Raw genomic sequence first — 27,046 nt, forward strand, 5'->3', positions numbered from 1 at the left:
AACTAGCCGGGCGAGGTGGCGAGCGCCTGTAGTCCCAGCTACTCGGGAGGCTGAGCCAGGAGAATGGCGTAAACCCGGGAGGCGGAGCTTGCAGTGAGCAGAGATCCGGCCACCGCACTCCAGCCTGGGTGACAGAGCGAGACTCCGTCTCAAAAAAAAAAAAAAAAAAAAAAAAGGTTTTCTTCATTATTTTGAAGGCCTTGCTCCATTGTCTTCTATTTCCAGTATTGCTGTTGAGAAGTCTATTATAATTTTGGATTATTTGTAATAGACCTATATATTTTTTTACTTTGGAAACTTTCAGGATCTTTTCATTGTCCCCAAGTGTTACTTAATTTCACAATGATGGGCCTTGGTATGGTTTCCTGTTTTTTGTTTGTTTGTTTTTGTTGTTTTTATAGAGACAGGGTCTTGCTCTGTTGCCCAGGCTGGAGTGCAGTGGTGCCATCACAGCTCACCGCAGCCTCAACTTCCTGGGCTCAGGTGGTCCTCCTGCCTCAGCCTCCCAAGTTGCTGGGACTACAGGCATGTGCCACCATGCCTGGCTAATTTTTTATTTTTTGTAGAGATGAAGTCTCACTATGTTGCTGAGGCTGGTCTCAAACTCCTGGTCTTTAGTGATCCTCCCAGCCTCCCAATCCTAAAGTGCTAGGATTACAGACATGTACCACCACACCCAGCCTTCTTTTCTCATTTATTGTACTTGGTGCTTGACTAGTCCTTTCAATCTAGAAATGTGTACTCCTTTCTGGGCAGTTTTTTTCCTGTCATTTCTTTGATAATGCTATCTCTACATTTTCTCTGTTTTCTCTTTCTTGCGCTTCTCTTAGATATTGGATCTCTTAGATTTAGTTTCTACTTTTCTGATCTCTTTCTTCCTATTTTGTATTTCTTTGTCTTTTTATTCCACTCTGGGAGATTTCCCTTCATTCTTAGTGAATTATTTCATTTGGTTATTAATTTCCAAGGTCTCCTTTTGATCCTGTAATTGTTCCTTGTTATAGCCTTTTATTCTTTTTGTGTGGATTCACAGCCCATCTCTAAGAATAGGAATTAAATTTTATCAAGGTTTTCTTCTTCTTCCTGCTTTGCCTTTGTTTCCTCCAGATTTCCTTTCTCTAATGTGTTTGTTTTGGTCTGTCTTTCAGGTAAGACACTTTCCTCAAATTTCTAGTGAGCCATGGCTATCCATTCATATTTAAGAGGGAGGCACTAAAAGCCAATAGCAAGTTGTATGTGCATGGATTTCTCTTAGGCTAATCAATTTCCAATAAAGAACTCTTATTCTTTTGCCTAGAGTTGTGTGGGCCTAGTGGTGGTATGCCATCGTTCTAGTAACCCAGAGAAAATAAGGGAGTTGAAGTCTCTCCAATCATAGACAGACTTTTATTTAATCCCTGTCAGCAGTATGGTACTGCATCCCTGCTATTAGCTGTGTCCAACCTGTTAGGTTCGGCCTCTCTAGAAAGGAAGCCTCTGTTCCACTCTGTGCCTCCGTGGTACGTATTGGCTTGCTTCTTCTTGATATTTGTCCTGTAGGAGTTATATTTTAGCTTTTTCCACTCTGGACGTCAATTACTTCTTATCCAGCTGTTTTCTTCTTCCAAAAGTTTGTTGATATCTCTCAACTGCTCTCCTCATCTCTCTTCATTCTTGTTGATTTATACCTCCTTTTTTGTTCATTTTCATGGGATTTCAGGAGGGAGTAAGTTAAATATGTCACTCAATTGTCCATATTAACAGGACATACAATGCAGCCTCTTTAAGGTCAAATGTATTTTGGCTTTTCCAGGATAAACAAAGGATTACTGGTAAGGCTGAGAAGTGATTCTTCCTTTCTTGTACTCTTGCCTGGAAACATGGGGATATGTGTTCCCCCATTGTATTTCTTTCTTTCTTTCTTTCTTTCTTTTTTTTTTTTCTTTAACCAGAGAGGGATATATTTATTTTCTCACATTAAAAAAAAAAAAAAAGCTGAACATAAGTAGTCTGGGGCACGTACAGCAGCAAAGGCCCAGGATCCTTCCTGCTTTCTGCTTCCTTGGCCTTAGGGTGTGAATCTTGTCCTCATGCTCTCAAGACAGCTGGCTGAGCATCAGCCAGCACATCCACATTCCAGGCAGGAAGAAGGCAAAGGTGAAGGGTATTGCACATTGTCAGCTGAGCTCCCTTTGCAGGGTCTTTCCTGCAAGTCTCTCCCGACACCATCCACTTGCATGCTACAACTGCCCACCCTGGGCTGTGAGGGAGGGTAGGACATGGCTTTTGTCTGCCCGCTTATCAGAATTGGGCAGAAGCACTGGGATTCTGTTAGTAGGGAGGAAGGATAATAGATGCTGGGTTAACAATTTGCAGTCCCCACCACAGCCAGGACTTAGGCAGGGGTGATCCCCACTAAAAGCCAAAGGTTTCATGCCTAGCTGCAGGGGAGAGGTGCTTAGGCTGGGGTCCTGCCTTGTCTTAACAAATATGAGGCTCTTGTTAAATATTTAACCCTGTGAGGGTGGCTTGTGACCCACGTGCACCCTAATCAGCTGCCTGGCATGCTCAGCCCACTTCAGGGCTTCCAGTTCACCCTGGGGCGGGGGAGGCCTGGGGCATGCTGTTTTCACACACACACTCCTAGTTGATTTCTTTTTCTTCTATAATTTATAAAATTAACACTGCACTTATTGGAAGACATGAAAATCCAAAGATGTGTAGAGAAAAAGTTCACCTCCCTGTGCCCCGCCCCTGACTAACCCATGTTAACAGCCTGACCTGCTCCCAGGGGATTCTGGGATCCTGGAAGGTCCTTGAGAAACTCTGTAGTCCTAGACCAGTGCTGGGGGTGGTGGGAGGATGGGCTGGGGAGGGAAGGGGGCTCCTCAGCAGGCTGAGCCTTGGTTGCTCAACCCCGCTGACACTGACTACACATGGAGTGAGGAGTGTGCCGAGGACTCAGCCGCGTGGGTGGTCCTTGTGGCCTCTGCCACTGCCCTGGGCAGTCATCACTCAGCCACGTCAACAAGTGACACTGGGGAGGCAGGCCTGGGCCACCTGAACTGTCACCTTGTCCTGGTTGACACCTCAGGCCTGGTCGTTATCTGGACTTTGGCTGCAGGGCTTCTGGGCAGAAAGAGCAGATCCAATTGGCTCGTCCTAGTCATGTGCTCCCAGAGCAGCCTGCCCAGGGATCTGGAGAGCAGCAGCCGGATCCTAACCTACTTTGCACCAACAGGCAGGAAAGGGCACGTTGAGTCTGCCACTCCAGGGTTTCAGAAGCAGGCTGCCCTGAGGCCTTCCAAATTTCACAAGGGCTCCTTCTAAGGCCTGGGCTGTGTCCAGATGTTGGACCACATGCAAAGAATGGAGGCCAAGTCCAGAAAGAGGAGGGCCCTCCCCCATGGGAATGCGCACGTGGGAAGGGCGCATTTGCCCCTAGATCCTAGGCTGGATCTGGGCTCAGGAGGCTAACCCCTATGGACCAGCCCACCCATTCAGCCAATGGGCAGCCACAGCAAGGGCAGAGGGAACAGCAGAGGCAGCCCATGTGGTCACAGGTCCCGTGGGCTCCAGAGCTCTCAGCTCCAGGCACCCCTGCCTCCCCTGCTTCGAGCCTATTGGGGGCACACTTCCTGCTGTGTCTGGTCACTAACCTCTGCCCACACCACTAAAGATCCGTAGCTAAACTCTCCTTAGTTGAATCCTCTGCTAACACAAAAGGAAAAAGCCAAATCTCATCTCACAAGACTTTTATTTGAGGTGCACCATGCATGGAGCCTTGCCCCAAATGCCATGGTCATCACATTCAGGAAGAGGCAGACATCCCCACAACAGTCACATGCTGAAGCTTCTGTTTGCAATGTCTGGTGGCAGAGTTCTCACTCAGCAGACCTGTATCATCATAGACATCACCATGTTATCAGTCCCTGGCCTGGATATTGTCCTCGGGTTACAGAAGGGGTTGCACATCACATCTATGTAGGAGTTGTGCAGCTTCCAGAACATCCTGTGGATTTCATTGTCTCGAAGAGCTGTGTTGGAGGGATTCACCACCATGACAAACTTCACCTTGGAGATGGTAGTGTAGCTCTGTCTGCATAGCTGGATAGGGAATGCACTTGTAACACAAGGACTGCTGGGAAAGCAGGTGAAGAACCTGCCAGCTGAGGGCCCTCTGTGTGTCCTCACTTTGGAGAAGTCTGGCAACCTTGAATCACAGGCAGTGCCCAGGCTGGGCTGGTCCTGCAGTGACCACACTGGGTGCATGCCTAGATACTTCGTTGGGGCAACTGGTGTTTACTGGAAAAGCAAAGGGCAGGCAGCTAAGCCTTACCCAATTCAGGCTCCAGGAACCGAGCCACTCAGACTCTGAGTTTCTATGTGCACCTGGGATGCCTCACCCTCTTTATGAATCAATGCCTGGTCCAGAAAGTTAACTGCAAAACCAGAGACTTCATGAATAAGGCGGACCTCCTCTGTAGAGGCCATATTGTTTTGTAAAATAGTGGCTACTGGCACATGTCATCATGGACAAGCTACATTACTACTCTTGGAACGTCTTTGAACTCCATGGTCTCAAGTGATTTGTCCAAAGGGACTGGTCGAGAGTTTCTAGTGACTTATGAGGCAAGACCTTGTAGTCCTCTGTGGGGTAGAGCGGGCCCAGATAGAGCTCCCTCTGGTTGACCAGGGCCTTCCCCATTGAAGAGATCTTCTCATCCACCATGTCCAGAGATGTGTACACCATGTACTGGAACCTCAGCTCGTTCTCCATGGGGGTGCTGCGGATGTAGAGAGGGTAATTCTCCTTGGTGATCACCGGGATGCATATCGCCGTCTTGAGAGGACCAGCACTGGGTGCCCCGCCCATTGTATTTCTAACTCTACAAAGGGGTGCTAGTAAGGAGCTATAGCTATAGTAAGATATCTCGTCCTTTTCCCCATGGCATCAAATATGCTTGATTAAGTTAAGAAGAAATAAATTTTTTTTTAGACGGAGTCTTGCTCTGTCACCCAGGCTGGTGTGTAGTGGTGCAATCTCTGTGCACTGCGACCTCCACCTCTTGGGTTCAAGCGATTCTCCTGCCTCAGCCTCCCGAGTAGCTGGGATTACAGGTCTGCGCCACCATGCCTGGCTAATTTTTGTATTTTTAGTAGAGACAGGGTTTCACCATGTTGGCCAGGCTGGTCTCAAACTCCTGACCTTAGGTTATCTGCCTGCCTCGGCCTCCCAAAGTGCTGGCATTACAGGTGTGAGCCACTGCACAAGGCCTGAAATAAATTCTTAATGTAATCAATACCTTTTACTCACATGTGAATCACCCTTTTTTTTCTCTAAGAAATAAAAGCAGTTTTTAATTCAATTATTTATTTATTTATCTAGAGACAAAGTCTCACTCTCTCGCCCAGGCTGGAGTGCAGTGGCGTGATCATAGCACACTGCAGCCTTGACTTCCTGGGCTCAAGTGATCCTCCCACCTCAGCCTCCTGAGTTGCATGGTATTTTTCCTGTCACTTGTAAAGAATTGCCAGAGAAAAATAGGGGGAGGCATAGGGTCTGATTAATGAAGATTACCATGAGTTGTAGTAAACCAGGACTTAAATTTTTGAATAATTCCCCCTTGTGGAGTTGGTAAGACAATTAGGGACTAAATGTGGTATATATAATGAATAGAAACTATTTTTCACCTATCAGATTGGTAATAGTTTTTAAGTGTAGCAATATCAAGTGTTGACAAGGGTGCAAGCAAAGTACTCTCGTACTTAGCTGGCAAGAGTGGAATAGCCCCTTTGGATGACAATTTGGCAGGTCTATAAAAATTGAAAATGTATACCCTCATGACTGTGTAATTCCCACTTCTCTCTACCCTAGTAAAACCTTGCACATGTGCACAGAAGGCATGTACCAGAATATTTCATTATGGCAAAAAAACAAGGCAGATCTATATATGCTGATATAAATAAATCTCCATGACTAATTAAGTAAAAAAAGGCAAGTTACAGAATAACATATATATATAAAAGTCTATGTTTAACACATTTTAATTGGTATAAACACACACGTGTGTGTGTATATACTATATATTTACTTACATCAATTACATATTCTAGTAATAGATATTAAGTGATATGTAATATATAATACATTTATTTAATATATAATCATGCACCAAATAATGACATTTCAGTCAATGACTATGGATACAATGATGGTCCCATAAGATTATAATACTGTATTTTTAACTGTACCATTTTTATGTTTAGATACAAAATACTTACCATTATGTTATAATCACCCACAGTATTCAGTACAGTTGCATGATATACAGTTTTATAACCTAGGAGCAATAGGCTATACCATATAGCCTGGGTGTATAGTAGGCTATACTATATAGATTTGTATAAGTGTACACTATCATGTTCACACGATGATGAAATTGCTTAACAATGCATTTCTTAGAATGTATTCCTGTTATTAAGTGACATATGACTGTGTATGTAAATGTCTAGATATGTAATATTTGAATATGTAAATGTCTAGAAAAAATGGAAGATATGCATCAAGCTGGTAACAGTGCTTGCTTCTGGAGGGGGACTGGAATTTTGGCAGGGGTGAGGCAGTCAAGGGAACTTGACCTTTATATGTATTATCTATTTTTTTATATAAATATATTTATACGTTACTTCTATAAGTAAAAATATAGAATATATTTTCTATGTTGTAAGTATAGATGAATATAGAATATATTTATCATATAAAGAATATATGAATATACACATACATACATACACACCCATGTTGTTAGTGATTTTAAATATGCAGGGTAGGCTACGTGGTGGCTCACGCCTGTAATGCCAATACTTTGGGAGGCCGAGGTGGGTGGATCACTTAAGTCAGGAGTTTGAGACCAGGCTGGCCAACATGGTGAAACCCTGTCTCTACTAAAAATACAAAAATTATCCAGGTGTGGTGGTGGGTGCCTGTAATCTCAGCTACTTGGGAGACTGGGGCACAAGAATCTTTTGAACCTGGGAGACAGAGGTTGCGGTAAGCCAAGATCACACCACTGCACTCCAGCCTAGGCTACAGAGCAAGACTCTGTCTCAAAAAAAAAAAAAAAAAAAAAAAAAAAAGCAAGGTAACTATAAAGTTTGATTTTCAGTGGTTATACTGAAATGACTGAGTACATTGCTTGGAAAACAGCTCTAGCCTATTTAGAAAGCATTTAGAAAGCTTCTCTGATATAACCCCACCTAATCTGCCTCTGCTTCTTTTTGTCAGTCTAATACTGGTCTAGGGTCTGCATATAATCTTCTTCCCTGCCAACTACTCATCCAGTCAGTTTTCTCCAATCTTTTCTGGTTATGAGAATAGGATGGAATTTGGATTTTCCACTGTCAAACTTCAGTTTCTAGACTTCTTTTTCTAAATGCTTGCAGAACTGCAGTTGTTATTGAATAGATAAGTTTGAAAGTTCTGAATATAAGAATATTTGTGCAGCTCTTTACAGTTTACAAAGTGTCTACCTTTTTATCTTAATTGATCTTCCCAACAACCCTGTGAGGTAGGTGTTATTATTAATTATTGACATAGATAGGGAAACCTTTGGGAGTCCCTAAGAGCTCACCTAGATCGAATGATTCACTAGGAGGACTCACAGGAGTCAGTATATAGTCATACTCACAGTTAAGATTTATGGGGCTGGGTGCTGTGGCTCATGCCTATAATCCTAGCACTTTAAGGAGGCCAAGGTGGGAGGATCGCTTGAGCCCAGGAGTTCAAGACCAGCCTGGGCAACATGGCGAAAACCCATCACTACAAAAAAATACAAAAATTAGCCAAGTTGGTGGCACACTCCTGTAGTCCTCACTACTCAGGAGACTAAGGTGGGAGGATCACTTGAGCCCAGGAGATAAAGGCTGCAGTGAACCATGATCATGCCTCTGTACTCCAGCCTAGGTGAGAGTGAGACTCTGTCTCAAAAGAAAGAAGAGAGAGAGAGACAGAGAAGGATGGGGAGAAGGGGGAGGGAGGGAAAGGAAAGGAAAGGAAGAAGGAAAGGAGGGAAAAGAAAAGAAAAAAAGAAAGAAAATAAGCAAATGAAGGGCCAGATGTGGTGGCTCACACCTGTAATCCTAGCACTTTTGGAGGCAGAGGCAGGAGGATCACTTGAGCTCAGGAGTTCAAGACCAATCTGGGCTATATATATATACACACACACACACTATATATATATATATGATATAGTATATATACACACACATATACATTCATGCACACACACGTATATAAACTCTTTTCTGAACAGAAACCAAAACTAAAAGATGAAGTGACTTTTCTTAAAGATACTTATTAAGTGTGGCAGTCAAGATTAAAACCCAGACCCTCAGATTCCAAACATTTCCTACTACGTAATTTTAATCTCCATCAAATCAAGAATAAATGTTTTCAGCGTGCAATCGAAGTGGTAAAATTTAATGCATAGTTCCTTGAGACATGGAATGCTGAAGTGGTTTTTCTTCCTGTGCCATGTAATGTCTTCTTTCTCTTTTACCTATAACCTTTCTAGGATAACATAAAAGAGCTAGAATTAGAAGTCATCAATCTGCAAAAGGAAAAGGAAGAATTGGTTCTTGAACTTCAGACAGCAAAGAAAGATGTCAACCAAGCCAAGTAAGATTAAAGTTAATAAATGTTATTTCAAGTCCCTACTATGTGTGAGGAGCTTTGCAAGAAATAGAGAAGTAGAAGTCCCATTTACTGCCCCTAAAGATTTAAACGTAGTTATGAAGAGGAAACCTAAACACAAAAGTGGTTAAATAATTGCAATTTTAAATAGCGTCTCAAGTTGACAGTAAAAGAATGTCATAACACAGCACATGATTAGTAGCCAAATAAATTTCTTAGGCAGTAATTGTGTTAAGAGTTCAGAGGCGAGAAATATCAATTCAGGCTACCATGATCAAGGAAGGCTTTGTAAAAAGCGCTTGAGCTAGCTTTTGTAAGATTATCACACTTACTAGATAACAGCAGTTTCTTTGTCCCTGCGCTAATGGTAAATTAGCTTGTGAATGGAATTAATGTCCAGGCTAGTGATTAAAAAAATCAATCTAGCCATCTCTTACCAGTTAAGAATAAAACCAAAGCAGATAACTATAACATTCTACTCTCCTTCAGACCTCTGCTGTATGGGCTACACTACCTTCTTTTTACTCAGTGACTCCATTTTATCTCTCGGTTGAGTCTAAAGCTCATGTTTGTAAAAGTTATGCTGAATGTTTACTTTCTATCTCAGACTTCTATAATAGTCATCAGAATTCTTCATAGCTAAAGTGAAGTGAAATGCCTTCAAAGAACCATTCTGATGCAAAAGGGGCGGCGTATATTGAGGCAGTTGCATTGCTGTGTACTAAAAGTTGTCTTACTCTTTGTATTAAGCTCCTATTATTGAGACAGGTTTGGTTGTTTGGGTGGTATTCTTTTTTCAAGATGGCTATGTGACTAGTCACCTATTTTGTATATGTCAGGATTGTAACTCTGGGAGTCTAGTATTATGTCTTTTGAAGTCAGGCTTTGCTGCTGGTAGTCCTCACTTCTACAGCATCTGTGTTTAGGTTGAGTGAGCGCCGCCGCAAACGTCTCCAGGAGCTGGAGGGTCAAATCGCTGAACTGAAGAAGAAACTGAATGAGCAGTCCAAACTTCTGAAATTAAAGGAATCCACAGAGCGTACTGTCTCCAAACTGAACCAGGAGATACGGGTAATAAATTCTAATCCTTGCATTTACTCCCATTGGAATTTACAAACATAGGTATTCCATTTAGAAATACACCAGAGGTGTTTTCAGGTGAGAAAATAGCAGGCAGGGCAATCATTTCAAGTGTGTGAATTTCCACAAATGCCACTTTTGCAGAACATTGTGCTAGTGGTCATCTAGGATCTGCTCAGTATAACCTTGCTTTGACATTCAAAATTTAGCGTTAGAGTCTCTGAAACCAAAGAACAAAGACATCTCCATGCTTAGTGGTTATATCCTGATCACCTTCCATGATCACGCAGCATAATTTCCTGAAGTAGTAACAAGATGACGGACACCTAGAGAAAATTCTCAGTTATTGAATATTCAACTTGTGGCACCAACAAAGTGGTGGTTACAGGCTACTTGTACTGAAACCTTTAGAATACAGTGGTTGCTAGGTAGATTTGTCCTGGAGGCTTAGATGTTTCCTTGAAATTTCATTTGTATACAGTGAATTTAGGGCTGGATTTAGCTTGTAGGTACATTTTTCTTTACTGTCTTCTCAGTGTTCACTTGTGTAGTCTATACTTGGAAACCCTGTGCAAGCATAGCAAGGGTATTATAAGCCTAATCAGAAAATCTGTTGGGGACCACTTTCCCAGCCTAGTTCTGGCTTTTCTCTCTTCTTAATGGTAAGTCTATCCATCCGCACCAGCCTAGAATAAAGTGCAGATGACTAATACTTGTGCTGGTTTTTGTTTTTATAGATGATGAAAAACCAGCGGGTACAGTTAATGCGTCAAATGAAAGAAGATGCTGAGAAGTTTAGACAGTGGAAGCAGAAAAAAGACAAAGAAGTAATACAGTTAAAAGAACGAGTAAGTAACTAAAACTTCTTGAAGGCCTAGCTAATAAATGCTTCTCTGAGCTGACTAACAATTTTGATGCTTCTCTTCAAATACCTCATGTCTCCAAAAGTGTGACATTTTCATGAATTTAACAACTTTGTATTAAATGTCTACTATGTCTATTATGTTCAAAGTACTATCTACTAGGCACTGTGAGAAATAGAAAAATTAGTAGTATATAAACTCTGCCCTTGAAGAATGTCTTATCTAAAGGAGACGGTAAGACATAAGCATGGATTTCTCAAATACAAGGAAGAAAGAGATTTGGGCTATAAGAATAAAATACCAAAGTAACTAAGAGAAAGGAAAGCAAATTTGCAGTTGGAGTGAAAAGATGATGGCTGAATAGGCCCTGAATAATAGGAAGGGTTTTGATAGAGATAAGTACAAGCATTCCAGATAGATAGATCAAAGAAATAGAGATGACAACTTTGTAGGCATAGTCAAGTAATGGCAAGTGGTCCAACTGGGGTGAAGTATAGTAGTGGACCATTCCATTGGAAAGGCAAGTCGAAGCTGGATTATTAAAGATCCAAGAAGTTTGAACTCATTTTGTTAGTAGCATAAAGATTTTTAAGGGTTTTTAGAAAGTGTTATCAACATAATACTGCTTTAGAAAGACATATCTGGGAATAATGTATAGAGCAAACTGTAATATTGAGAAACAGAGGCCAGAACACAAGAAGATATTGTATAATCCAGAAGAATTATAAGGGCCTGAATATACATCTGACAACAGAGCCCCCAGAATATATGAAGCAAACACTGACAGAAATGGAGAGAGAAATAGACAAATCAACAGTAATAAATATTTGGAGACTTCAATCCATCTCTTTATTTTCTTTCTTTTTTAGAGATGGGGTCTTGTTCTGTTGCCCAGGCTGGAGTGCAGTGGTGCAATCATAGCTCACTGGAGCCTCAAATTCCTGGTCTCAAGCAATCCTCCCACCTCAGCCTTCTGAGTAGCTAGACCTACAGCTGTATACCACCACACCTGGCAACTTTTTTATTTTTTGTAGAGATGGAATCTCACTATGTTGCCCAGACTGGTCTCGAACTCCTGGGCTCAAGAAGTCCTCTCACCTCAGCCTCCTAAAGTGCTGGTATTACAGGCATGAGCCGCTGAACCCAGCCCCTACTTTAATAATGGATAGAACAATAGGCACAAGATCAGTAAGGATATCGAAGACTTCAACAATATAATACCTAGCATTTTCATATCTATATTCATGAGATATTGGTCTATAGTTTATGTAATATGCTAGATTATACACTATACCTAACAGACATCTATAGACTACGCCAACCAACAACAGCAGGATATGTTCTTCCTAGGTGCACATGAAACATTCTGCAGGATAGACCATATGCTAGCCCTTTTATCCCTCAATAAATTTAAAAGTATTGAAACAGGCCAGGCATCGTGGCTCACGCCTGTAATCCCAACACTTTGGGAGGCCAAGGTGGGCAGATCACCTGATGTCAGAGTTTGAGACCAGTCTGGCCAACATGGTGAAACTCCGTGTCTACTAAAAATACAAAAATTAGCCGGGCATGGTGGCATGTCTGTGATCTCCTGTATTCAGGAGGCTGAGGCAGGAGAATCGCTTGAACTTGGGAGATGGAGGTTGCGATGAGCTGAGATCGTGCCACTGCACTCCAGCCTGGGCAACAGAGCAAGACTGTCTCAAAAAAAAAAAGTATTGAAAATAATACAAAATCTGTTCTCTAACCACAATGGAATAAAATTAAAAATCAGTAACAAAAATAAATTTGGGAAATTCACAAATATGAAGAAACTAACATAATCCTAAATAAATAATGGGTCAAAAAGGAAGTCATAGGGAAATTAAAAAATACTTTGAGATTAATAAAAACAAAGATACAACATACCAAAACTTATGGGATACAGCTAAAACAGTGTTTGGAGGGAATTTTATAGTTGTAAATGCCTATATTAAAAAACGCGAAAGGCTCCTGTAGTCCCAGCTACTTGGGAGGCTCAGGTGGAAGGATCACTTGAGCCCAGGAGTTCAAGACCAGCCTGGGCAAAATTGTGAGACTGCATCTCAGTTTTCTTTAATTGAAGAAAGATCTTAAACCAATAACCTAGCCTTCCACTTTAAAACACTGAAGAAAAGAGAGCAAACTAAACCCAAAACTAGTAGATGAAAGGAAACATTAAAAAATTAGAGTAGAAATAGGCTGGGCACGGTGGCTCACTCCTGTAATCCCAGCACTTTGGGAGGCCAAGGCGAGTGGATCACCTGAGGTCGGGAGTTTGAGACCAGCCTGACCAACATGGAGAAACCCTCTCTCTACCAAAAATACAAAATTAGCCGGGCATAGTGGTGCATGCCTGTAGTCCCAGCTACTTGGGAGGCTGAGGCGGGGGAATTGCTTGAACCCGGGAGGCAGAGGTTGCACTGAGCCAAGATTGCGCCATTGCACTCCAGCCTGGGCAACAAGGGTGAAACTCTGTCTCAAAAAAAAAAAAAAAAAAAAAAAAGATTAAAGTAGAAATTAATAAATACAAAATAGAAAAAAACAGAAAATCATTGAAACCAAAAGTTGGTCTTTTGAAATGATCAACAAATACTGACAAACCTTCAGATAACCTTAATAAGAAAAAAAAGAAAGAAAATTTAAATTACTAAAGTTAGGAATGACAGAGGGAATATCACTACTAGTCTTGCTGGAAGGAAAGGATTATAAGGAATTACTGTTAACAACTGTACGCCAACAAATTAGATAGCCTAGATGAAGTGGACAAATGCCTGGAAAGACAAAAACTACCAAAACTGACTCAAGAAGAAATAGAAAATCTGTATAGACCCATGACAAGAAGTTAAATTAGTAGTTTAAAAACTTCCCACAAAGAAAAGCCCAGGCACAGATGGCTTCACTGGTGAGTTATATCAAACATTTTAGGAAGAAATACCCATTTCTTGGCCTGGTGCTGTGGCTTATGCCTGTAATCCCAGCACTTTGGGAGGCTGAAGTGGGCAGATCACCTGAGGTCAGAAATTCGAGACGAGCCTGGCCAACATGGTGAAACCCCATCTCTACTAAAAATACAAAACTTATTCAGGTGTGGTGACACACACTTGTAATCCCAGCTACTTGGGAGGCTGAGACACAAGAATTGCTTGAACCCAGGTGGCGAAGGTTGCAGTGAGCCAAGATCACACCACTGCACTCCAGCCCGGGCAATAGAGTGAGATTCTGTCTCAGAAAAAAAAAAAAAAAAAAAGACAGAAATACCCATTTCTCAGAAACTCTTCTGAAAACTATAAGCAGTGGAAACACTTCCCAACTCATTCCATGAGGCTTATGTTCCCTGATACCAAAACCAAAGACATCACAAGAAAAGAATACCACAGACCAATATATCTTAATATAGGCATGAAAATCCTCAACAAAATTCTAGCAAACTGAATCCATCAACATTTAAAAAGGATGATAGGCTGGGCATGGTGACTCACACCTGTAATCCCAGCACTTTGGAAAGCCGAGGCGGGCAGATCACTTGAGGTCAGAAGTTTGAGACCAGCCTGGCCAACATGGCAAAACCCTGTCTCTACTAAAAATACAAAAAAGAAAAATTAGCTGGGCATGTTGGCATATGCCTATAATCTCAACTACTCGGGAGGCTGAGGCATGGGAATTGCTTGAACCCAAGAGGCAGAGGCTGCAGTGAGCCGAGATCATGCCACTGCACTCCAGCCTGGGCAACAGTGAGACACTGTCTCAAAAAAAAAAAAAAAAAGGATGATACACTTATGACCGAGTGAGGTCCATCCGAAAAATGCAGAGTTTGTTTAATATATGGAAAATTTATGTTATATACCATATCAGTAGGAAAAAGGACAAGAAACACATGATCATCTCAATAGACACAGAAAAAGCATTTGACAAAAATCTAACACTCTTTCATGATAAAAACACTCAAGAAACTAGGAATAGAAGAGAACTTCCCCAGTGCAATGAAGGGCGTGTATGAAAAACCCACAGCTAACATACTTAATGGTGAAAAAGAGCATACTTTTCCCCTAAGATCAGAAACAAGACAAGGATGTCCACTCTTGCCATGTCTAGTTAACATTGTCCTGGAGGTTCTAACCAGGACGTTTAGGGAAGAAAAATATATAAATGGCATCTAAACTGGAAAAGATGAAGCAAGACTATCTCTGTTTATAGATGACATGATCTTATATGTAGAAAATCCTAGAGAATCCACTAAAAGTCTATTAGAATTAATATATAAGTTCAGCAAGGTTGCAGAATATAAGATCAATATAAGAAAATAAGTTGTGGTCAGGCACGGTGGCTCACACCTGTAATCCTAGCACTTTGGGAGGCCAAGGCAAGCACATCACTTGAGGCCAGGAGTTCAAGACCAGCCTGGCCAACACAGTGAAACCCTGTCTCTACTAAAAATACAAACATTAACCAGGCATGGTAGCACATGCCTGTAGTCCCAACTACTTGAGAGGCTGAGGCACGAGAATCACTTGAACCCAGGAGGCAGAGGTTGCAGTGAGCTGAGATCAGGCCACTGCACTTCAGCGGGCTACAGAGCAAGACTCTGTCTCAAAAACAAAAAAAAAAAAACCAAAAAAAAAAAAAAAAAAAGGAAAATCAGTAGTATATTTATATACTAGCAATTAACAATTTGACAATGAGATTAATAAAACAATCCCAGGGCTGGGCACGGTGGCTCACGCCTGTAATCCCAGCACTTTGGGAGGCTGAGGTGGGCAGATCATAGGGTAAGGAGTTCGAGACCAGCCTGGCCAACATAGTGAAACCCCGTCTCTACTAAAAATACAAAAAACTAGCCAGGTGTGGTGGTGGGCACCTGTAATCGCAGCTACTCGGGAGGCTGAGGCAGGAGAATCACTTGAACCCGGGAGGTGGAGGTTGCAGTGAGCCAAGATCACGCCACTGCACCACTCCAGCCCAGGCGACAGTGCGAGACTCCGTCTCAAAAGAAAAAAAAGAAAGAAAAGAAAACAATTCCATTTATAATAGCATCAATACAAATAAAATACTTAGGAATAAATTTAACAAAAGAAGTGTAAGACTTGTATACTTGAAAACTACTAAACATCATTGAATTTAATTAAGGAAGCCTTAAATAAATGGAAGGATATCCCACGTTCATGGGCAGGAAGACTTGATATTCTAAAGATGGAATACCCTTCAGATTGCCTTACAGATGCAACACAATCCCAATGAAATTCCATCTGGTTTCTTCACAGAAACTCACAAGCTGATTCTAAAATATATATGGAAATGCAAGGGACCTAGACTATTCAAAGCACTCAAGGAGAAGAACAAATTTGTAAACATCACATTTACTGATTTTAAAACTTTCTACAAAGCTACAGTAATCAAGACTGTGTGGTACTGTGTAAAGATAGACATATAGGTCAATGGAATAAGATTGAGAATCCAGAAATAAACTTACACACTTACGGCCAGTTGATTTTCAACAGTAATGCCAAGACAATTCAATGAGGAAAACAATTTTGTCTTTTCAACAAATAGTCCTAGAACAACTGGATAGTCACATGCAAAATAATGAAGTTGAAACTTGTGGCCAGGCACAGTGGCTCACGCCTGTAGTCCCAGCACTTTGTGATGCCGAGGCGGGTGGATCACTTGAGGTCAGGGGTTCAAGACCAGCCTGGCCAACATAGTGAAACCCTGTCTCTACTAAAATTACAAAAAAATTGGCTGGGCATGGTGGTACGTGCCTGTAATCCCAGCTCCTCGGGAGGCTGAGGCAGGAGAATCACTTGAACCTGGGAGGCAGGGGTTGCAGTGAGCTGAGATCATGCCCCTGCAGTCCAGCCTGGGCAACAGAGTGAGACTCTGTCTCAGAAAGAAACTTGCTCTCATACCATATACAAAAATTAAAACAGACCAAAACTTAAATGTACGAGCTAAAACTATAAATCTCTTAGAAGAAAACATAGGTGTTAATCTTTGTGACTTTGGATTAGACAATGATTTCTTAGATGTGACACCTAAAGTACAAACAGCTAACCAAAAAAGAGACAAAATTAAAAGCTTTTGCATTGTAAATAATACCATCAAGAAAGTGAATATGATCAGGCATGGTGGCTCACGCCTGTAATCTCAATACTTTGGGAAGCCAAGGTGGGAGGATTGCTTGAGCCCAGGAGTTTGATCCCACCCTGGGCAACATAGCAAGACCCCATCTCTAACCAAAAAAAGAAGAAGAAGAAGAAGAAGAAAGTTAATAGCCAGTCCATAGATTGGGAGGAAAATATTTGCAAATCATATAGCTGATAAGAGTCTTATACCCAAGATAGATAAACAACTCTTACCGGCCGGGCGCAGTGGCTCACACCTGTAATCCCAGCACTTTGGGAGGCCGAGGCGGGCAGATCACCTGAGGTCGGGAGTTCACGACCAGCCTGACCAACATGGAAAAACCCCATCTCTACTAAAAATGCAAAAAAAATTGGCCTGGTGTGGTGGCACATGCCTGTAATACCAGCTACTGGGGAGGCTGAGGTTGAAGAATCGCTTGAACTCGGGAGGCGGAGGTTGTGGTGAGCCGAGATCGTACCATTACACTCCAGCCTGGGCGATAAGAGTGAAACTCCATTTCAAAAAAAAAAAAAAAGAACTCTTACCAATCAACAATAAAAATATAACTCAGTTTTAAAATGGGCAAAGCAATAAGTACATGAAAAGGTGCTCAATGTCATTTGCCATCAGAGAAATGCAAATCAAAACCACAATGAGATGCAGTTTCACATCTACTAGGATGGCTATAAACAAAGACAGATGATAGTAAGTCTTAGCAAGAATGTGGAGACACTGAAAGCCTCATACATTGTCAGTAGGATGGGAAAATGGTATAGCTGCTTTGGCAAACAGTTTAGCAGTTTATCAAAAGGCTAAATAAAAACCTAGAGGTACCATATGATCCAGCAATCCCACTCTTAGTTTTTTCTACCCAGGAGATACAAAAATATGTCATATATGCAAAAACTTGTACCCAAATGTTTATGCAGCAGTAGTCATAATAGCCAAAAAGTGGAAAAACCCAACATGTCCATCAGCTGATGAATGGGCAAATAAAATGTGGTCTATCCATACAGTGGAGTAGTATTCAGCCATACAAAGGAATGAAGTACTGATACATGCTACAACATGGATGAAGCTTGAAAACATTTTGCCTAGTGAAAGAAGCCAATCACAAAAGACCATATATGATAGGATTCCATTTATATGAAATATCCAGAGTAGGACATTAAAATCTGTAGAGACAAAAAATAGATGAGTGGTTGTCCAGGGCTTTGGGGTGGGGTGATGGGGTTGTAGGGTGATCACTAAACAGTATATTTCTTTTTGTGTTAATGAAAATGTTCTAAAATTAAGTGTGGTGATGTTTACATCAACTGTGTGAATGTACCAAAAGCCACTGAATCATGTACTTTAAATGAGTGAATTGTATGGTATGTGAATTATATCTCAATAAAACTGTTAAGAAGAACAAAAGAAGAAAGGAGACATCTCTATAAAGTGATGACAACTTTACTTTCTACAGGAATATATATTCTACATTGACAAGGATCTTTGTTTTGCTCACTTCTGTATTTCCAATGTCTAGAGCAGTGACTGGCAAGTAGTGCACACTCAATAATGTTTAGTGAATGATTTTAATCATAATTAATGCAAAATCTACCTTTCAAAAAATGAAGGAAGTAGGGCAACAAAAAGTACCACGGGCTTTTCAGTGACTGGAAAGTCAGAGGAAACAGCTAGTTTGAAGAGACAGAGTTGGTTTTAGGAGAATAATCTTTGGGATGGAGAGACCTAGAAAATATTGGATAATGTTGGCCTAGAGTTCAAGGGAGAAGTTGGACTGGACTTTGCAATTAAGAGTTGTCTTTGGGAGGCCAAGGTGGGTGGATCACGAGGTCAGGAGTTCGAGACCAACCTGACCAACATGGTGAAACCCCGTCTCTACTAAAAATACAAAAAAAGTAGCCAGGCTTGGTGGTACATGCCTGTAATCCCAGCTACTCAGGAGGCTGAGGCAAGAGAATCACTTGAACCCAGGAGGCGGAGGTTGCAGTGAGCAGAGACCGAGCCACTGCACTCCAGCCTGGGCAACAGAGGGAGACTCTGTCTCAAAAAAAAAGAGTTGTCTGCATAGAGGTGAAAAATGAAACTTTGGGAGTAATGAGATAATGGAGACAGAGAATATATAGAAAAAGAAGGCTAAGAAGAGAATCTCTTCTTTTTTTATTTTTTTCTGATCTCACTCTGTCATCCAGGCTGGAGTGCAATGAAGCCATCTTGGCTCACTGCAACATCTGCCTCCTGGGTTCAAGCGATTCTTCTGCCTCGGCCTCCTGAGTAGCTGGGACTACAGGCACATGCCACCATGCCTGGCAAATTTTTGTGTATTTTTAGTAGAGACAGGGTTTTGCCATGTTGGCCAGGCTAGTCTTGAACTCCTAACCTCAGGTGATCCACACGCCTCAGCCTCTCAAAGTGCTGGGATTACAGGCATGAGCCACCATGCCCAGCTGAGAATCTATTTCATGTATAAGAAAATAAAAAGAAGACAATGAAATTTGTAAGGTAGGAAAAGAATTAGGATGGTATGGGAAAGTTATTGGTAGTGCTAACGATGCTGGGAGAGAAGCCAAAGAAGATGGTGACTGTAAAAAGACCATTGAATTTAACAAGTAGGAAATTCCAGGACAATTGGTAGGAACTACTTACAAGGGGATTATGGAGTGAGCAATAATGACAATTGGAAGCACTAAACATAGACCTCTCTTTCAAGAAGTCTGGTGCTAAGAAGACTGTTGACTTTCCTCTTTTCACTGGACTAGCTTAGTCCTCTGGCTGTGTTTCTTTAATTATCTTGACTTCCCATTTCAACACACATCTTATTTTATTATAATTGTGTTGCATGGTGTTTGTATTCTCTGGTAATCTCCGTAAGAGTAGTAACCGTGTCATGTTTATCTCTGTATCATAGACACCTAGCCCAGTGCCTAGTATGTAGTTGATGGCACAGTAAATATTATACTATTGAATGAAATGAATTGTTCTAGTATGCTGGCAAAGACATGACAAAAATGGCTGACCATTCTATCCAGATTCGATAGGAACAAGTGAAGCCAGAAGGAGCTTAATGGATTATTAGAAGAGGGAAAGGGCCAAGAAATCAAAGCAGTTAAATATTGTGTGCTCAGCTGAAGCAGGTGATATCCCATAGTATTTCTTGGTATTCTTTATCTTGAATCTCTGGGAAGAAAGAGCACATTCAGTAATAACCTGTTTTTATTTTTATTTTAGATTCGGGGGTACAGGAGCAGGTTTGTTACAAGGGCATATTGCGTGATGCTGAGCTTTGGGCTTCTACTGATCCCATCACCCATATAGTACCCAATAGGAAGTTTTTCAGCTCTTGCCCCACTTTCTCCATCCCTCCCTCCTTTTAGAGCCCCCAATGTCTATTGTTTCCATCTTTATGTCTGTGTGTACCCAGGTTAACCTTGTTTAGTTCAAAAATGAAAAACCTCTTTTTTTTAGCTGCAAGTTACTTTAATTTTATAGGTGGTTGGCTATGTGATAGGCTTTCTCTTTTTTGCCAGCCACCCGGGTTTTATAATGGATGGACAGGTAGGGTTGATGGGAAAAGAATACTGGTCTATTTATCAGGAGACCTGAATCCCACCTCTGTCAATAACTACCTATGTGGAAAGGACTGTTCACTAGATGATCTTTAAGCTTCCTTCCAGACCTCACATTCTAGGATATTATTTCTAGTAGTTGACTTATGACTGAGACTCAAGAATTTGGCCACAGAGCAATAAGCCAAAGGGAAAAACTACTTCCCCTCTACACACAAACATGGTTTCTAGAACTACGAGTTTTTGACTCATAGGAGAAGATGAAGGCAGCTCACTGTATTGTAGTTAACCTTACAAATCAAGGATGTCTTGAGAGACGCCTTAGTTATAGTATAAGGTTTTATTTTAGCTAGCTGAACAGCAATTCATATCTGACTTTTTTCTTGTCAGGACCGTAAGAGGCAATATGAGCTGCTGAAACTTGAAAGAAACTTCCAGAAACAATCCAATGTGCTCAGACGTAAAACAGAGGAGGTAAGAAAATTCAGTCTGCTAGGTCAAGTATATTGTCATCTTCAGGCTTAAATGCTTGCAAAATAATATCCTTTAAACGAGCAAGTGTCCTGAGAAACCAGGGATGCCAGTCTTCACAAGCAATTCCTAAATCTTGATTGCTGTTTATATGCCATGACCTGTGAGCAGATAAAAACTTGATGAAAAATGGTACTGTTCAAATAAGGATTTTTTCCTAATTGGACTTGAGCCTTTCTTGAAAAAACAAAGTGATATTGATATGTGACATTTCTAGACACCTAGTCTGCAGAACTTCCTTGAAGTGTATTCCTCCCCTAGGCACCAAAGCAGTAGCTGTTCATTATGTCTATGGAGATTTATAAACCTGGTTCCTATAGGAACTCAAACCCATGTAATTTTTATCTTTACTAATGTGCTAGAAATGGGATTTTTTTTTTTTTTTTTTACCTTTCATTCAACATTACTATGTGCCAATTTTATTTAGGCAGCAGCTGCCAACAAGCGTCTCAAGGATGCTCTCCAGAAACAACGGGAGGTTGCAGATAAGCGGAAAGAGACTCAGAGCCGTGGAATGGAAGGCACTGCAGCTCGAGTGAAGGTATGAACAACTTGAACTGCCATTTCTCTTGTGAACGCTGGGAACAGGAGAAAAGGAGAAATAGCTTTTTTTCTCTTTTTTTTAGAAGTAAACACTGCAAAATCTAAAGTTCTACTTGAAAGCCTTATTTCCTAAAGATAGCAATGTCTTTGAACTGTTGTTAAAGACCAGGAGTATAGAACTCTTTCTATCCTTGCCCCTGTTGAGGTTCAGTTACTTTTTTAAACAGCTTCATTGAAATAGAATTGACATATTATAAATTGTACATATTTAAAGTTCACAATTTGGCCAGGCATGGTGGCTCACACCTATGATCCCAGCACATTGGGAGGCCGAGGTGGGCAGATCACCTGCAGTCAGGAGTTTGAGACCAGCCTGACCAACATGGTGAAACCTCATCTCTACTAAAAATACAAAAATTAGCTGGCTGTGGTGACAGGTGCCTGTAATCCCAGCTACTTGGGAGACTGAGGAAGGAGACTCCTTTGAACCCGGAAGGCGGACGTTGCAGTAAGCCAAGATTGCACCATTGCACTCCAAACTCTGTGACAGAGTGAAACTCTGTCTCAAAAAGAAAAAAAAAGTATACAGTTTGGTGAGTTTGGACACATGTATACACCCATGAAATCATCACCACAGTCAAGATAATGACAGTGTGCTTCATTGCCTAAACTTTCTTTGTATCCCTCTGTAATCCCTCCTTCTCTTCCCCTGTCTACCCCTCTACTCCCCATTTCATATATATTTCTTTATATCCCCACAATGGTTCCAGGCAACCATTAATCTGATTTCTGTCACTATGGATTTGTTTTCATCTGGAATCATACAGTATGTATTTTTTTCTGGTTTTTATTCAGCACAATTATTGTGAGATTCATCCATGTGGTTGCATATATCATATACAACTTCTTTCCTTTTTATTGCTGAGTGGCATCCTATTCATTGTATGGCTATACCATAATTTGTTTTTATATTCACCTGTTGATGGACACGGGTGTTTCTAGTTTTTGGCTCTTACAAATATTGCACTGAACATTTGCGCACAAGTCTGTGTGGATTTTTTTTATTTCTTTTGAGTAGATAGCTAGGAATAAAATGGCTTTCTTGTATGGTTGGTGTATGTTTTAACTTGTAAGTGGCTGCCAAACTGTTTTCCAAAGCAGTTGTACCATTTTACATTCCTGCTAGCAATGTATAAGGGTTCTAGTTGCTACACATTCTTACCAATACTTAATATGGTCAGTCTTTTGAATTTTAGCTATTTTGTGTGTGGGGGTAGTGGAACCTCATTGTGGTTCTAATTTTCATTTCTGTAATGACTAATGATGTTGGACATCCTTTCATGTGCTTATTTGCGATATGTATGTTTTCTTTTGTGAAATATCTATTCAAATCTGTTCCCATTTTTAAATTGGGTTGTTTATCTTTTTCTTATTATTGAATTAAAATTCTTTATATATTGTAAATATATTTAACAGAGGACTTCTGTGTTTTACAAATATTTTCTCCCTAGCTGTGGCTTGCCCTTTTCAATTTGTAACAGTGTCTTTTGAAGAGCAAACCTTTATTATGTTAATGCCATCCAATTTATTGATTTTTTTTATTTTATACTTAAACAGTTTTCATATCTTACTTAAGAAATCTTGGCTGGGTGTAGTGGCTCACGCCTATAATCTCAGCACTTTGGGAGGCTGAGGCAGGAGAATTGCTTGAGGCCAGGAGTTAAAGACCAGCCTGGGGAACAAAGTGAGATCCTGTCTCTACAAAACAAAACTTTAAAAAATTAACCAGACATGGTGGCGCACGCCTTTAGTCCCAGCTACCGGGGAGACTGAGGTGGGAAGATCACTTGAGACTGGGAGGTCAAGCCTACAGTGAGCCATGATCGCACCACTGCACTCCAGCCTGGGTGACAGAGAAAGATCCTGTCTCAAAAAAAATTTTAAACAGAAATATTTGGCTGGCTGGGTGCAGTGGCTCATGCCTGTAATCCCAGCACTTTGGGAGACCAAGGCGGGTGGATTACGTGAGGTCAGGAGTTCAAGACCAGCCTGGCCAACATGACAAAACCCCGTCTCTACTAAAAGTACAAAAATTAGCCGGGCCCGGTGGCATGCGCCTGTAGTCCCAGATACTCGGGAGGCTGAGGTGGAAGAATTGCTTGAACCGGGGAGGCGGAGGTTGCAGTGGGCTGAGATCGCACCACTGCACTCCACCTGGGTGATAGAGCGAGGCTTCGTCTCAAAAAAAAAAGGAAATATTTGTCAAACCCATGGTCACTAAGATTTCCCCCTAAGTTTTCTTCTAGGAAGTTGTATTTTTTTGTTGTTGTTGTTGAGACGGAGTCTCGCTCTGTCGCCCAGGCTGGAGTGCAGTGGCCGGATCTCAGCTCACTGCAAGCTCCACCTCCCGGGTTTACGCCATTCTCCTGCCTCAGCCTCCCGAATAGCTGGGACTACAGGCGCCCGCCACCTCGCCCAGCTAGTTTTTTGTATTTTTAGTACAGATGGGGTTTCACCGTGTTAGCCAGGATGGTCTCGATCTCCTGACCTCATGATCCGCCCGTCTCAGCCTCCCAAAGTGTGGGGATTACAGGTTTGAGCCACCGCACCCGGCCTGGAAGTTGTATATTTTTAAGCTTTACGTTTAGGTCTGTGATTCATTTTGACTGGACACCTTTGTCAAAATCAAATATCTATACATCTATTTCAGATTGTTTTATTGATCTATATGTCTTTTTTTATGCCAATACCAAAAAGCTTAAAAATATACAACTTCTAGAAGAAAACTTAAGGGGAAATCTTAGTGACCATGAGTTTGACAAATATTTCCTTTTTTTTTTTTTTTTGAGACGAAGCCTCGCTCTATCACCCAGGGAGAGTGCAGTGGCGCGATCTCAGCTCACTGCAACCTCTGCCTCCCCGGTTCAAGCTGTTGCTTTTTAAGAAATCATGAAATCAGGCAGTGTAAGTCCTCCAAAGTTGTTGTTCTTTGTCAAAATTGTTTGGGAAAACTAGGTCCTTTGCATTTCCATATACATTTTAGAATTATCTTGTCAATTTCTACAAAACAGCTTGCTCGGAGTTGGATTAAGATTGCATAGAATTTATAAATCAATTTGAGGAGAATCAACATGTTAAGAATATTTAGATACATGACATGAATGCAGTACATCTCTTTATTTAGGTTTTTAATTTCTCTCAGCAACATTTTAGTTTTTAGTGTACAAGTGTTGTACATCTTTTGTCAAACATATTCCTGAGTATTTCATATTTTTATGATATTGAAAATGGCATTTTTATTTCCATTTCCAGTTGTTTAGATATTCTTGTTGGTTCTCAAAGCTTTTTTGTAGAATTCTTAAGATTTTTTACCTAGACAATTGTGTCATCTGCAAATATGGACAATTTTATTTCTTTTCTGTTCTGTGCTTTGTGTGTGTGTGTGTGTGTGTGTGTGTGTGTGTGTGTGTGTGTGTGTGTGTCTTTATTTATTTATTTATTTATTATTATTATTATACTTTAAGTTCTAGGGTACATGTGCATAATGTGCAGGTTTGTTACATATGTATACTTGTGCCATGTTGGTGTGCTGCACCCATCAACTCGTCAGCACCCATCAACTCGTCATTTACATCAGGTATAACTCCCAATGCAATCCCTCCCCCCTCCCCCCTCCCCATGATAGGCCCTGGTGTGTGATGTCCCCCTTCCCGAGTCCAAGTGATCTCATTGTTCAGTTTCCACCTATGAGTGAGAACATGTGGTGTTTGGCTTTCTGTTCTTGTGATAGTTTGCTAAGAATGATGGTTTCCAGCTGCATCCATGTCCCTACAAAGGACACAAACTCATCCTTTTTTATGGCTGCATAGTATTCCATGGTGTATATGTGCCACATTTTCTTAATCCAGTCTGTCACTGATGGACATTTGGGTTGATTCCAAGTCTTTGCTATTGTGAATAGTGCCGCAATAAACATATGTGTGCATGTGTCTTTAGAGCAGCATGATTTATAATCCTTTGGGTATATACCCAGTAATGGGATGGCTGGGTCATATGGTACTTCTAGTTCTAGATCCTTGAGGAATCGCCATACTGTTTTCCATAATGGTTGAACTAGTTTACAATCCCACCAACAGTGTAAAAGTGTTCCTATTTCTCCACATCCTCTCCAGCACCTGTTGTTTCCTGACTTTTTAATGATCGCCATTCTAACTGGTGTGAGATGGTATCTCATTGTGGTTTTGATTTGCATTTCTCTGATGGCCGGTGATGATGAGCATTTTTTCATGTGTCTGTTGGCTGTATGAATGTCTTCTTTTGAGAAATGTCTGTTCATATCCTTTGCCCACTTTTTGATGGGGTTGTTTGTTTTTTTTCTTATAAATTTGTTTGAGTTCTTTGTAGGTTCTGGATATTAGCCCTTTGTCAGATGAGTAGATTGCAAAAATTTTCTCCCATTCTGTAGGTTGCCTGTTCACTCTGGTGGTAGTTTCTTTTGCTGTGCAGAAGCTCTTTAGTTTAATTAGATCCCATTTGTCAATTTTGGCTTTTGCTGCTGTTGCTTTTGGTGTTTTAGACATGAAGTCTTTGCCCATGCCTATGTCCTGAATGGTACTACCTAGGTTTTCCTCTAGGGTTTTTATGGTATTAGGTCTAACATTTAAGTCTCTAATCCATCTTGAATTAATTTTCATATAAGGAGTAAGGAAAGGATCCAGTTTCAGCTTTCTACTTATGGCTAGCCAATTTTCCCAGCACCATTTATTAAACAGGGAATCCTTTCCCCATTTCTTGTTTTTGTCAGGTTTGTCAAAGATCAGATGGCTGTAGATGTGTGGTATTATTTCTGAGGACTCAGTTCTGTTCCATCGGTCTATATCTCTGTTTTGGTACCAGTACCATGCTGTTTTGGTTACTGTAGCCTTGTAGTATAGTTTGAAGTCAGGTAGCGTGATGCCTCCCGCTTTGTTCTTTTGACTTAGGATTGTCTTGGAGATGCGGGCTCTTTTTTGGTTCCATATGAACTTTAAAGCAGTTTTTTCCAGCTTTTTTTTTTTTTTTTTAACCTTTGTCTTGCCTTATTGCACTTGCTAGAACCTCCAGTACAATATTGAATAGACTAGGTGAGAGGCCACAACCTTGTTTTGTTCCCAATCTTGGGCAGAAAGCATTCAGTTTTTCACCATAAAGTATGATAATAGCTATAGATCTTTTGGTATATGTCTTTTATCAGGTTGAAGAAGTTCCTTTTTTTTTTTTTTTTTTTTTTTTTTTTTTTTTTTTTTAGCTTGCAAAAGTTTTTATTACGAATTGATGTTGGGTTTTTTCGGGAGCTTTTTCTTCTGTTTCTGTTGAGATGATCTGACAGTTGATTGGTCAGTTTTTATTCTGTTATATGGCAAATGACATGGATTTTTCCCTAATTTATTCTGTCAAGGCATAATTGAAATACAATAAAATTTACCCTTTTGTTGTACAGTTCTATGTGTTTTGACAACATGTACAGTTGTGTGACCACTACAACAATCAAGATACAGAATAGTTCTCTTATCCCCAGAAACTCCCCTATATCTCTTACAGCCAATTCCTCTCACACCCCTGGTCCTTGACAAACACTGATCTGTACTCTGTCATTATTGTAT

At 40.9% G+C, this 27,046-nt stretch overlaps 2 protein-coding genes across 3 annotated transcripts in view; one reads left to right on the forward strand and one right to left on the reverse strand.

The window, feature by feature from the left end:
• Positions 1–27,046, forward strand: part of KIF4A (kinesin family member 4A) — a 132,110-nt gene that overhangs the window by 75,090 nt on the left and 29,974 nt on the right. Inside the window, exons 16-20 of the mRNA XM_050776218.1 lie at positions 8,556–8,659; positions 9,601–9,745; positions 10,492–10,602; positions 20,721–20,804; positions 21,289–21,402. Of these exons, the coding sequence (XP_050632175.1) occupies positions 8,556–8,659; positions 9,601–9,745; positions 10,492–10,602; positions 20,721–20,804; positions 21,289–21,402 (558 nt within the window). The remainder of the gene's footprint in view (positions 1–8,555; positions 8,660–9,600; positions 9,746–10,491; positions 10,603–20,720; positions 20,805–21,288; positions 21,403–27,046) is intronic.
• On the reverse strand, positions 3,734–4,774 carry LOC126946193 (trafficking protein particle complex subunit 2-like protein). 2 transcript variants are annotated; one of them, XM_050776263.1, is made up of 2 exons: positions 4,605–4,774; positions 3,734–4,072 (listed from the first exon to the last, which is right to left on the reverse strand). In XM_050776263.1, the coding sequence occupies exons 1-2, from the start codon at positions 4,757–4,759 to the stop codon at positions 3,868–3,870; spliced, it is 360 nt and encodes a 119-aa protein (XP_050632220.1). In that variant the 5' UTR covers positions 4,760–4,774; the 3' UTR covers positions 3,734–3,867. The 2 variants fall into 2 exon arrangements, with proteins under 2 accessions (XP_050632220.1, XP_050632219.1); XM_050776262.1 differs by having other exon boundaries at positions 3,734–4,192; positions 4,619–4,704.

This window comes from Macaca thibetana, chromosome X (assembly GCF_024542745.1).
Source record: "Macaca thibetana thibetana isolate TM-01 chromosome X, ASM2454274v1, whole genome shotgun sequence".
In the NCBI taxonomy this organism is placed as follows: domain Eukaryota; kingdom Metazoa; phylum Chordata; class Mammalia; order Primates; family Cercopithecidae; genus Macaca; species Macaca thibetana.